This window comes from Thermobia domestica, chromosome 3 (assembly GCF_964235325.1).
Source record: "Thermobia domestica chromosome 3, izTheDome1.hap1.1, whole genome shotgun sequence".
NCBI classification, from domain to species: domain Eukaryota; kingdom Metazoa; phylum Arthropoda; class Insecta; order Zygentoma; family Lepismatidae; genus Thermobia; species Thermobia domestica.
Genome location: NC_137456.1, coordinates 181430697 through 181445148, shown reverse-complemented (window position 1 = coordinate 181445148; position 14452 = coordinate 181430697). Strand labels below are relative to the sequence as shown.

Here is a 14452-nt window from a genome sequence, read left to right as displayed (position 1 = left end):
GCTTGACCTAAGTTTAACCATTCAGTACCTTCGTACAAGGGACCATGAGCTAATGAAACTAATATATGAACTTAGTTGATCTCACAGTTTACTGAAATTAGTCAAGTATTCATAATGATTTTGTATGTGATTGTTCCCACGAAATGAAGCTTATTTAGCTTTGGGGTTAACGGCTGTATCACCGGAACAGTTTTAGAAAATTTACCGGGTCAGTTGGAGATTTTTTTTTGTTTGTTTGTTTATGAGCAAGAATGAGTGAAAGTCATATAAGGGGAATAGTAAAAATGAAGAAAATTTTTTTTTTTTTTTTGATGTTGTAAGCGACACTGTATGTGGAGGCGGATGGACCATTTCGCGGAGAGATATAGTTGTTATGATGTAGTGGCGCGAAGAGGAGTATGAAAATAGCTCGTGTATGTCAAGGCTGTCACATGTCGTCTGTTACGTAAATAGAACTGTTCAAAAATAACGAGCGACAGTTGTTGAAATTTTGTGAAAGACCAGTATACTGAAAAGGTTGACGGTGTGTGGAAAATGTGGAAATGAATTGAAAATACAGAAAGGAAAGGGAGCGTATTATTTTACAGCGTCAGGGAACAAGGAAAACCATTTAGAGGGCTATTTAGCTGAGTACTTGTTTAAGGAAAGATGACCCCAAGAAACTGTTGTTCACGATTTTAAAGGTAAGTGACTTCTGTTTCTGCAAGTAAAGCATTATTAGTATGATACCATGGCAAGTGCTATTGAAATGTATATGATTGCGGAAACCAGATGTTTTCAGTACCCTCGCTTACGCGTGTACACATCGTCGCTGACGCACCTGCTCCCTTCGGGCACACTACCGCGCTGGTCCGCTAGCTCCGTCCTGCCTTGGCTCGGTTAGATAGCATTCGTGCACTTAGTGGTTACCTAGCACAAGTTGGTTTGTGTTTTTTGCACTGTAGTTTTTTATGCCCTTGTCCTAATGTGAGGTAATCTAATGTAAGTTAATGTAATCCAACGAAATATAACCGTATACAGTGCATTTTAGTACTTTTTTTCGATTTTAATACTGGTCCGGCGATGCGGCAGTAATGCCTTAGCTTTGTAATAAGCGAGAAGAAAATATAAACGTCATAGAAATTACAAAGTTCTAGAACACATGTCCCACTTCCCATTTAGCTGTAATAAAAACAGAAAACAACGTATCCTGCGGTCTTCTAACCCGCTTTCACTTGCTGACGCTCGCTAGCAATATTCTGTGAAATAAAATTTAAATTTTGGTACAGAAAGGAACCAACCTTGCTAACCTATATGGGGAACCTGTGTTCTAGAACTTACCCTTAGAAATTATCTGGTTCACACGTTGCATTAGAGCGTACGTTAAGTTAGGATAAAAGCCGGAAGTTTCAAACTTTTCATCGTGCCATTTTTTTATAACCAATTAACTAATGCAATTTAGCTATAATTCATAAAATTACATGAATTAACTGACAAAAAAATGGAACTGGCGGTTGACGTGGAAAGTTGAAACTTGGCATACATAGCCTTCGGAGAAAAATATACAGGATTTTTTTCTTTGTTTTTAGTAGGTGAAAAGGAAGAATGAGTAAAAATCCTATCTTATTTCGGTGTACTTAAAAAAAAAAAAGTCTTAGGAAATTGTATTTGAGTAAAAACTTTACATTCGGTATTCATGTAGGGTTTTCATAAAATTAACTAAGTAAATCACCAAAACTATACATTTCCTAGTTCAGTGAGGTTGTTTGGGAAAGTGAAAAATCTTCCCTTGTTATTTATATGGAGATACCTTCTACAGCCCAAAATTATTAAAAATTATTAAGTTAAATGATATAGCCCGAAGGTTAGAGTGATGCAGTTTGGCATGTTTGTAGCTTTCTGGAAGTAACTCACAAAAAAATATCAAAAGTAAATATTTTTAGTTTTTAGGGTAATTCTAAAATAAAAAGAAAGATTTCCGGTGCTATTTAAATGCATGTTTGTTTTGGACATAAAATCTCATGTTTTAGGTAATTGAAATTGGAACAAAAGCTTGATATTCGGTATGCTTGAAAGCTTTTGATAGCGATATGCAAGTTATTGACCAAAAATTATATCTAATTATAGAGATATTTTTTTATTTTTTTTATTTTTATTTATTTATATATTATTTATTTTAGAAAACTGAAAACTCACAGTTATTTAATATCATATCTTCTACATCTCAAAATGCTTAGACTTTTCCTGAACATCTGCGGATGAAATTTGGCATACTTGTGGGTTTATAAGGTGCGAGACCGTAGTCGGAGTAAACGGTGATCTAGGTGCGAGACCTCCAGCTAGCCGAAGGCTAGTCTTCAGTAACACGTACAGCTGCTGCACATGTTGGAATTGGAAGTCATCGATTGCGAGGAAAACAGAGCTAGTTGACATTTGCCTTCGAGTTTGGCCGGGTTACTGTTTTTTCTTGAGGTTGAAATCGAGCTCAATAGCACCAGTACCCTCAAATTACTTTATTCCTTTTTTTTAAAAAAAATATTAGGGGTCATCGTTATTCCACTTTAAACTTTATTTGTTGAGATTACATATTAATGAAAATGTCTGGTCCATATATCCTTATTCAACAGTAAGGTTATGAAGGACGGGAAATACAGTTTAAGGTTGGACCTGAATCACTACTCGGTTTACATCCAAACACGCCACACTGAAACCACATTTTCTGCAGCAGAAACAATGGAAATTTTCAACAACTGGTCTAAATTTCTACCATTTTTTTTTTTCAAAAATGACCGAATTCTTGGAAATGCATGTGTAATGACGGAGTAGCAAGCAGTAAGTCTTTAATTTATAAAGAAAGTTTTGACAGTAGAAAAGTGCTTATGTGTGTATCAACAAAAACAGGAAACAGGTAACTTAAATAACAGAAACATTATCTCCATTCTTGTTCACGGCCGAAAGATCTTAACTATTGAAAACAGAAGTTCAGTAGTAACGCCAACGCAGAGACAGACAGACACTACAGTGCCCCTACGTTTCGAGCTGGCAATCAGTTAAGAGAAAAATCTTTACCATATGGCAAATCAGACAGAGTTGCCGGGACTAGAAACTATTCATCTTCGGCAAATTTCCGTTTTATATAAGTTTCGTTTTAAACAGGTTTCCATGTATTTTGTTTCTCTGTGGAAATAATATAGTTTGATTGTAATTTTGTGTTGTGCAATAGGATATCAGGACAGTATATTATAACAGTGATTTGTTTTTCAAATAGCATACTTACTACGTCCCCTATAAAGTTGCTCAAGGGAAGAAGGTTTTGGCAAGAGGGAAACTTTGGGACAGATATTGCAACACAAGAAGGTATTTGCGGCAAAGTGGAGTTTTGCCTTTGAGAAACCGGTGTGCAGCTACAACTTCTACCGAAGTCGATTTAGATGGTGCGTTCATAGTTCTTTCTCATTTATTTACTTTCATGTTCATAAATTCTGTATTATAATTTTATCAGTAAATCACGATGCATAGTGTTTTATGCTATCTTATATTCAGACAAGGGTACAAAACTTCCTAAAAGAGATGCGTGCCGATTTTTTACAACATGGTTACACATATTCACGTATTATGGTCAATCAACAGATTCACAGTTCAAGGGCACTACCTTCATTATAAATCAACAAATTTCCGTGAATTTGTGCAATCAGTATATCTGCTGTTCATCTGTATGTAAAACTCTATCACTGCTTTCATATATTAACGGGACGTTTTGTAAATACATGTTCCGAACACCTCATATGACAATTGTGTTCAGAAGTATAATACTGTCTGTTTCACATGTTTATTGAAATGTTATTTCTTGTACTTCTGTCCTAGAAATTAATACATATGTATTTACGTATACTGAGTATGTACGTTTCTTTCACACTGAATTATGTAGATGGTGTCCTTTATTTTCAGAGTCCACTGATGAATTTGCCGAGGAAGCTCTCACGTAGTTGAGAAATAATATAGAGCCATGGGAGAAAGTGTGTGATCTGTGGAAACAAACGACATTAAATCGGAGAGCAAATTACATTCAGTCAGAGAAGGATATCAGCTCCTACTTCAAGGAATTTCCTGCTTTAAAACAGCCTCTTGGATACACACTTGTAAGTGTAATGATATTGCTAAGAAGTTTACGTCTTTCTATTATTATTTTATGAATGTAACCGAAGAAAGAAAATACCTTTATATTATTTTATAGAAGTGTAATTCCGTATCACAGAACGAACTGTACTTAAAGGAAAATGAAAAAAAAAACCAAAAAAAAAACGTGTAACAAAATTTAATGAGTTAAAAAAAAAATCATGAGCATAAGGGTCTTATGTTGATGCTATATATAAATTGCGAACACGACAGTTTTTCTTTGCAAAAAAAGCACCTAGCATGAGGCGAGAGAGTTTATAAATGTTTTTCGGTGTATGAAGTTGTACCCTGTCTTGCACTATGTTTCGGAGTTTTTCGGTTCTAATTTTTTCCTGTAAGCTGATGGACGAGATGGTGCATCTTGTAGCAGGTAGAACGTTTAGTAATTCTGAGAAAATCAACCGGATTTTCAGTACACCAAATCCTGTATAGATTCAGAAATAATGAAAAATCAGAGTGAAAAAGTGCGAGTGGGCCGAAAATAGATCTTGTGTCTTCGACGTACAATGCCAATAAGTTAACCTCTACGCTACCCAGCCCGCTCGCCGATCAGCCCCACATCCTCACTCTTGTTGATGGTGTTCCTATGAAAACATTTAATAGTTTATTTTAATTTACAAATATACCAGCATCAGCGGCAGAAGGTTCAGAATTATGTAAGCTTACGTTAAAGACACGTTTTTGTGTAATTAAAAACCAACCAATGTATAAAACAGTTACCAGAAATTAAATAAAATACACGTACAGTACATGCGCGCAAAGATTTCAGAATGAAAAAAAAAGCTTGTAAGAGCTTTCACCTTTTATGACTTTGTTAGGCAGGGAGAGAAAGACGAAAGTGGAAGAAGAAAGATACAGAGTAAGACGAGTTGCGCCATATTTCTGGGGGGGGGCGGTGGCTCAGTGGTAGAGCGTTCACCTCCGGTGCTTGGGGTCCCGGGTTCAAACCCTGCTCCCGCCGTGTGGACTTTGTGGTGGACAAACACCGTGCTCATGGGTTTTCTCGGGTTCTCCCACTTTCTTCATTCCACCATTTCATTCATCTCTCATCATCACCGTCTCCTTTAGCCTAACCGGCATAACCGTGAGACGTAAAACTCAAAGATTTCATTTCAATTCATTTCATTTTGCCATATTTCTGCTAGGTGCTATGGTGGTCGTGTGATCACGTGACTGCTGTCAAGTACTCATACGAGAAAGTAGAGAACCTTGTGGAGAAATCACTGTTGGTATAGGTGCGGTCCTTGTGTCTTTCTCTATTTCTTATTCCACTTTCGTCTTTGCGTCCCTGTATGACGACTCCATAAATGCGAAAGCGCTTGGAAGTTTGTTTTATATTTGCGTGTATTTTATCAGTTCCACTCTAAGTAATTGTTTTTTACATGCCTACTTTGGGATTTCTTTTTCAATCAGACATAGTATTTTCTGAAAATGGATACTATAATGGGGTGAATGCCATTGATGTTCATAACTTGATTAAAAACGCTCTGTTGAAACAAAGATTATTTAATGAACTTGAAAGAAAACTATACTACCAAACTTGTGTATAAAGAGAAGAAAGCATAGAACATTATATCATCAAACAGCGTTAGGTATATGTGACAATAATTTCTTTTACTTTTCAGATCGACATTGATTTTGGCCAGTTATATCCTGGGAAAGATATAACATTTTTTTCAACGTGGAATGCAGACTTAAAGAAGATTCAGCATATACTTACCACGATCAAACAAACAACAAATGACGGAGCCACATTAGTAGAACTTTTGCTGCAGGAGAACATCAGGGAAGGTAATTATTTTTCTTATTAAAAGAAAATATTGCACTCAGATCTACTATAACTTGAACTTCCGTATGCGAAAGGTGTATGCCACAAAAACAACGGTTTTAAACAAGAAATTGATGTGTCTCAATATTTATGTAACAACAGTTTAACAGTCTGTCCCAGAACAGCTGTAAATATATCTTAAACTCGTTAGATTATTAATAAAACTTGCAATTTTATTAAAACTCTGACTTAAGACCGTGAACTACCAAAGCAAAATCGTGTATAATAATACCGTATTTCAGATTGCGGAAATCTCACTTTTATTACAAAGATGGGCTGAAAATTTTTGCTTGTTGTTTAATATATCGGGTTATAGTGAACATAATTTGAAGAAGAAGAAAACAAGTGCATATTGACATCTAGGGTTCAGTTCTGAAACATTAATTGTTTACATAGTCACCTTTCACTTCCACGCACTTCTCCAACTGCGCATCATACCTTCAATGGCGTCGCGGTAGAATGCTTTGCCTATAGAGCAACACCACAATCGTATCGCACGGTGGACATTGTTCTCTGATAAATAGTGGGTTAAGTGTACATTCAGTTTAGGAAAGATGCAAAAGTCACTAAGTTTAAGATCAGGGCTGTATGGAGTGTAGAGTATCCAAGCTTTAATATTGTGTCGGTGGTCAACTTTCCGGTGAAGAAAGGCTCCATTCTCAGGTCTGACGCGCGTCAGTCGAACTTTCAACTTCTTTAGTGTTTTAGTGTTCGATGTACCGCTCGTATACCTTTGGGAAGAAACTCTGTGGACAACGCCATTCACAAGTCAGTATTACTTCTTCCTCACCCTGATTTTGCATAGAGCGTCTTTTACATCTATCCTAAACTGAAGGAACACTTTAAGGAAACGTACTATTTATCAGATGAGGATCTCCAGCGCTGTGATCGTGATGTCGCTTCAAAGGCTAGGAACTCTACCGTGACGACGCTACGGGAGGATTTGCGCCATTGGTGGAAGTGCATGGAAGTAAGTTATGACTGTGGAGAAATGGTGTACACATTGTTTATTATTTCATTAAGTATTGTTCACTATAATTATCAAAACGCAACACTGTTCAGCCTACTCCCGTAAGCAAAGAAAAGATCAATTACAGCTGCTCCGGCAATTTTCCCTTGTCTTCTTTTAGTCGTAAGTCCGAGCAGAATAAATCAAAATCTAGAAGAAAAATAAATGATAATTGTAAATCGACAACATATCGAGCACTTAAAAAAGCTCTGTTATTCTTTTGTTTCATTATTGAGCTCAGATCACGAGAAATATTTCAACTGCTGTGTAGTAATTGAACATTTTTCGTTTAATCTCCCAAAGAGTCTGAAATACTGACTTCAGTGACCAGTTTACATCCCTGAAATCAGTATTTACTTGAATAACAGTATATGAAGAAGATAGATTCAGTAGACTTAATAAGCAGATATGAAATCCCTTTTGTAGCAATGAATGAAACTAATGTTTAGAATTTGTGACGAAAGAGCTTTTCCGCAGCCTATAGTCTTTAACTTGTTGTTAATTGTCTATTTTGATTCATTAAGCTGTTCAATTTCTCTCCTTTTATCCGTATCTGTTGCAACTTCCCAAAGAGAAATACATACGTTGACTTTAACCTTTGGTTCTTGAAATAATATACTTCATGTACAGCTTTTATACACGTACTTATAGGCGATAGTTAAGTATCGTATTAAGATTAGTTTTCACCATTATTTGGACCCAATATTTGCATATAAGAAACATCGCATTATCCCTTTGCCGAATCTGGGTGTAGTTACAAAAGATGATACTTTTTGTGTGTGTTTTTTTCAGACTGCTGTCCATTGCTTACAAAATGTAATTTCCTTTTTTCTTTGATTATTGAATTAAAGTAATATACCGTATTCATTGCGTATCACAGAGCAAACCTCTGCAGGTATGAGAATGAATGCAGTAAGAAAGTTAGCACTTACATTCAAATAAATTAGTATAAGGTGGTCCAAAAGTGGGCGTACCCCCTTTAGTTTCAACAGTATAGTGTTAGTTATGTTAGAATGTCTGTACACAGCTACCTTGAAGTCGTAAGAGTCATAAACAAAGGTATGATCACCATCCATGTCATAACACAACTGAATTCTGCACAAAATTCTGGCAGATGTTTTGCGGAGATAATCCGGAGTCAACGAGGGTGAAGGCGTGTTCCACAGCTGCTCGTAATTCCTGCGTTGTGTGATATCGAGTGTTTCTTACGTGTTGCTTCATGAAAGCCCAGGGAGCATTGTCTGATATCGTCAGATCGGGACTTCTTGGAGGCCTGGCAAAGAGCTGGATGCACAACCTCTTCCAATCAAGCGGCCAGGAAACGTCTGATTCAGGAACTGATCTGATAACTGTTACCAAGCAGAAAACAAATGGATAGCAATGTTGCCAGACAATGCAAAGGAATGTTACCAGACAATGCCAAGCAGTGTTACCAAACAAATGTAGGTAAAACCAAAAAGCGTCAGAAAACACCAATTAGAGGTACGCCCACTTCCGGACCTCGCTGTATAAGCGTAAATTAATTACCTACAAATGTTCTTGATATTTCATTCTTTTCCAGATGCCAGAACAGTCGTAATATTAATACTTCTTGGAAGATATTTCCCATCTGTGACCACGTGTATCAAAAGGAAAGACGGAGGTGGATTATGGAAACCTTCCAAATACGAGGCACAGCAAGGATTCCTTTTTCATGTCAGAGTATGTACCATTATGTAATATAATGTATTAATATCTACACTTGATTACAACGAAATATGTCATTAACATTTAATTAGTGATTGGAGAATGGAGAACATTGCACGAAACCTTATCGAACAAACAAACAAAAAAAAATCAGCTTTTCTGGAAAAACTGCTATGCTCAAACAAAAATATTGTGTAAGCAAACACCATTTTCATCAAACCACGATCCACTCTGACTCACCACGTGTCACCATGATCTACTGATCTACTTCGACCTACTGACCGAATATGTCGAGAGTGGATCAAAGTGGAATGTGTTATATTGAGGACTACAATGAGTCAGTTGTTATTGTTGGGTTAGGGTAGTCATACGTAACAGTGGAACATGTAAATGTAACCCAAGATCCACTAAAGTATACTCAAAATTATCCCCACGTGATCCATAGCCACTGACCCGCTCCATCTTTGATGTGCATTCAATTGATATGATTACCATACCATATCAAGAGGATCATATTGGTGGTACATGGAAACAAAAAAGTTTGTTTAAGAAAAGGCCCCCTCGGGACAGCACGCCCTTGGTGGAGTGAGCTATCAACCATATTTTGCAATATACATGACTCTTCTTCATGCAATTAGTAAAGCATATATCGGTGTATGTGACGCGATTTGTATCTTACGAAGATATCGTGAACCTAAGTTGTGTAGATAGAAAGGAATATGCGTAAAATAGGAAAACACAATATTCATTAGTAGCCCCGCGTGACGTAGTCGCTAACGCCCTCGCCTTTGGTGCGAGCGGTTCTGGGTTCGATTCCCGGTGGGATCACTCGATCAAAGAAATGTAACAGCTTTTTCAGGCCAATCATCCTGAGTGTTTTTTCCTGGGTTGAGTGAGTTTTTTTGTTTTTTAATCGCGTCGGATAATATAAACACAGTGAACGATGCTAAAAATGCTGGGATGGTACCTAACACACAGGTCCCAGACCGCTTCCTTCCCCATCCATTCCTTTCTTGCTTCCCCTCTCTCAGATTGTGTGCTCTCCGAGGGACGACATCCCTCAAACGTGACGAACTTAAGGCCGACCTAAAAGTTACTCCTTCGTTGCTAGTACACTTATCTCCTTTGTTGGGCGACTGCGTTCGATTTCCCGGGGGGGAAGGGGGAGGGGATTTTAGGATGTTATTCGTATTTTCGGTTCCACTGTAGGTTTATGCCTTATGAAGTTCCCGTGATGAAACCCTATATTCCAATAACAATAGTAAACGTAAAAATGCTGTAAAACTTTCGGTGAATGCTATGTAAACTTTCTAAAACATAAGTAGAGCTTAAATATGTTTATGGTCATGGATAAAATGTTTACTTGGCTCAAAACAGCTTTTTCCCAGTGTCTTTAAAAATGTTCTTCATTCAACCCTTCAAATATTGGAACTATGATAACACTCCTTTCTTCATTTTATGGCATAAATAAGTAAGAAGTGTTTATACTCGAGGTAATGATATGTGTGTAATATTAATCTTATAAAAAATACTAAGCAGCACGTAGGGGAACTGCACCAACCTTTTCATGATCATTATTTTAAAAACTAACTCATTGATATTGTAGCATCCTTGCTTTTCAAATTTCCGCAAAGGTTTTTCTTTCTTCTTCCTGGAGATTTGTAACGTCAAGAATTGCGGTCATTGAGGTACAGGATATAAATTTATTTTATCTTTAAAATATCCGTGGTTACTTTATGTCTGGATGTGATTCCAAGTTTGCCAAATTTAATTGAAATATTTGTTACTGTAAATGTAAACCATTAAGTGTAAGCTTAGGACAATTTTATTTATGTCGCAGTTATCTATTCACGTAACTACTGTCAAGTTTATAAGTGCAATAATTCAGATTGTTTTCTTTCTGATTATTCTCAAACCTTATACTAAAGGGTAGATTCCTCTAAGGAACTTGACTTAATTTTCCCAGAACTTTTCTTAATTGCATCGGATAATACAAACACAATGAACGGTATTAAAAATGTACAACTCAAGGGGTATAATAATACATTCGAAATACTGTCATATTAACCTATATTAGTTTTCAAGACATTTCATATCGCGCAGAAGTGACTCGCGTCAATTATGACCTCATTACATTGCATTTCTAGTATAGAAGAATGCCTGAAAACAGTTGGTAGCAGTTTAATTGGATTGCTATATATATTATTGGTGCACCTCGTGTTTAAAATACAAGCTCATTTTAATTATACGTGTATTTGTAGTTTTTGGAATTTGATAACGTGTTAATAGGTGTGTAACGTGATAATAATTCTGTGTACATGACTTACAGGAAGCGTCCGATCTTCAAACAGAGTTAGAAAGGCATCATCTAAAGATGCAGCGCTTTGGATGTAGTGTGCAGCCCATGCCCGTCGTTGTCGCTTCAAAAATAGATGAACATCAAGTCTTCTACGTGAGTATTGAGGATAATCTCTACAGAGTTGAAACTTCACTGAAAGCAATCGATAGCACATTCAAGTCGTTTCAAGTACTGGATGCAGAATATCCGAAGGAATCAGAACAGGTGTGGACATTTGTGCAGAAACATATGTACAAAATTGAAAATGACTGCGACAAGAATTTTCCTTCAGTGAACACGCTTATCTCTGAAATATCAAAGATCTAGTACCGTGTAATGGCGGGAAAGGTTGTTTTCCGTTAATCATTTAGTTTGTAAAATAGTTTTTTCATGTATATACGTTCTTTTTAGTTTGTAAGAAGATGCCTAAGTGTTTTGTTTGTCATAGTGACTTAAGAAAGTGTCAGTCTCTGTTACTTCATTTAAAATTTTGTCACAAATTAGGTGCCATGAGCCCCTTTCGTTGTGGGGAATCATTGTGTGGACGCGAATTTGATAACGCCAATTCATTCCGCAAACACTTGCTGAAACACGAAAGAACAAGTACGGGTGGTGATGGGAACCAGCCTTTTCGTGGATACCAAAATGAGGGGTGTCACATCAATGTTGAGAGACAGTTGTCTGATAATGGTGATATACCAATTGAAACTTCTGTGGAAAGCCTTTCTCTTGAGGATTACCGTGAGGCTGTAAAGGAGGAAGCCCTTCTTTTTATTACTAAACTGTATAGTCAATGTAACTTAACCAGAACTCATATACAAAACCTTTGCCCGGCGGGAGCTCATGTGGTTCGGATTCCACGTTAATCAGTAGGTCCACGTCTCATATAGCCTCGCTGCTGAAAAGGGACGTTAAACTCACAATCAATCAATCAATCAATCAACAAAACCTTTGCGACTGGGTACACGGGTTTATGGGCGGTAGTGTGATGCAACTGCTAAGAGAAAAAATTTTACAAACGCTTCGAGGAAATCATGTTGATGATAATACAGTAACTGAAGTAATGAACATGTTTAGTATAATGTCCAGTCCATTTTATAGCTTGGAAACCGAATATAGGCGATTTGGTATGTTAGAGACAATGGGCAGTTTGATAAAACCAATTGATTATGTTATTGGACAGAAATTATCTTCAAAGAGAAAGAAAGGCGAGGTTTCGGTGGAAACATTACAAGTGCTTGGAAAGTTTGTGCCTATGCGAAAAATGCTTAAACGATTTTTGGAGTTACCGAATGTTCTGTCAACGTTACTCCACTTCAAGAACAGTGCAGATCAAGAGACTGAAGTACTTTTCAGTAGTGTGCAAGGACTGCATTGGAGAAACGAGGTAACGGTTTCTGATGATAGTTTGATATTACCTTTATTTCTTTACTTTGACGATTATGAAATTAACAATCCTTTAAGTGGGCATGCTGGTACAAAAAAGATAGGGGTAGTTTATTATACAATTGCATGTATTCCACCGGAGTTTTTCGCGAAACTAGAGAACATATTTCTCGCCTTACTCTTTCATTCAAATGATAGAAAAACTTTCGGTAATAAAGCAACCTTTTCAATTCTTATTGAAGAGTTGCGTTTCCTAGAATGTGAAGGTATATGTGTAATGTATAATGGTTCAGAAGTACAGATTTATTTTAAGTTGTGTGCTATTACAGGTGACAATCTTGGATTGAATTCCGTTCTTGGCTTTACAGAGTCATATTCTGCTAAGTACCCTTGCAGGTTTTGCCTTACATCAAAAACAGATTTACAGGCGCAGTCAAGAGAAAACATCCGGAATTTGCGGGACGTTGAGAATTATGAACTACATGTAATTCTCGGAGATGCTTCACATACAAGAGTAAAAGAGAATAGCACTTGGAACATGTTGCCGAGTTTTCATGTTACCAAAAATTACAGTGTGGACGTGATGCATAATCTTTTGGAAGGGGTGGGGAACTATGATATGATGCATATTTTGAAGTACTACATCAACGAAACACGTCTTTTCACAATGGATATTTTAAACAGTAGGATTTCGGCCTTTGCAAGCATGTCAGATGACGTAAATAAGCCGGCACCTTTATCTTCTGAAAATCTTGAAAAGAATAAATTAAACTTGTCTGCTGCTGAAATGTTATTTCTCATAAGGTACTTTGGTTTGATAGTGGGTGACTTAATCCCCGAAGAAAATATCGTTTGGAAATTTTATATTCTGCTAAGAGAAATAACAGTCATATTAACATCAAAAGTTATTCACGTAAACACTTCTGAATTACTTTGTACATTAATTGAAGAACATCATGAGATATATAAATCTTTTTTTCAGGATACATTAAAACCTAAGCATCATCATATGGTTCACTATCCACGTTTAATGCGACATATAGGACCACTTGTTTTCACATGGTGTATGAGGTATGAATCCAAACACCAACCGTCCAAGATTGCTGCCCGTATTGCTTATTGTCGAAAGAATGTTCTAGAAACTATAGGTTTGAAACACCAATTGCAGATATGTTACAAGTTCTTTCAGAAAAACGGTTTTCATATTCAACAAGAAATTGGACCTGGAGCAAAGATATACCTTTCACAAGATCAGAATTTTCCATTGTTTTCAATGTGTTTACCTCCTTCGTTGTTGAAACTTTGTCGGTCAGTAGCTTGGTGCATATACAACGGATTTGTGTTCAAGTGTTGCATGGTAGCGTTCGAAATTCATGAAGATGGTTTAAACTTTTATAATATGAAAAAAATTTTGTTAGACGAAGAGTCGCACATTTTCCTTCTATGTAAGAAAATGAAAACAGTTGGCTATGACGGTCACTACTGTGCATATCATTTGTCTTTCACGCAAGAGTGGATCTGCATACCAGTAAATTTGAATTTTGCAGGGCCTCCTACGTATTATAAGATAATCGATAATGACAACATATATGTTTCTGTTTCGGTATGATTTTGTGTTGCATGTGGGGCAGTGTTTTCTAACATAATCGTAATAGGGCTCGAGCATAAGAAAATGTTTCCTAATCCATGTGATTTTCAGTCAAAAAATATTATATCCACTAGCAAAGCATTTGCAATGAAGCATACATTCCTGTACAACTAGATGTTTTGCCTGCATGATCCTATGGCCACCGAAGTAGAAACTAAACTTTTAAAAAACATGGTTGGTTCTATGTAAATTTTATACAGATTTTTTGTTCGGAAATGAAAAAGGTTACATATCGAGTATAAGGAAAAGATCGCACAGCTTGGACAGAATCTGACTCTACAGCTGAAATGAAACGAAAATGTCTTACGATATTTTGTCCTCCGAGGTTCCCTTTTGAAGTGACAGACGGGTAAAATTTGGACTATGAGGTAACACCTTGCGGTACTCTGTAGAAACACGTGA

The 14452-nt window shown here is 36.7% G+C and overlaps 1 protein-coding gene across 1 annotated transcript; it reads left to right on the top strand.

Annotated features, from left to right (window-relative positions):
- Positions 1 to 11989: 11989 nt before the first annotated feature.
- On the top strand, positions 11990 to 14011 carry LOC145682041 (uncharacterized). The gene has a single exon (XM_081753640.1). It carries the CDS (start codon positions 11990 to 11992, stop codon positions 14009 to 14011), a length of 2022 nt encoding a protein of 673 aa, XP_081609766.1.
- Positions 14012 to 14452: the final 441 nt, after the last annotated feature.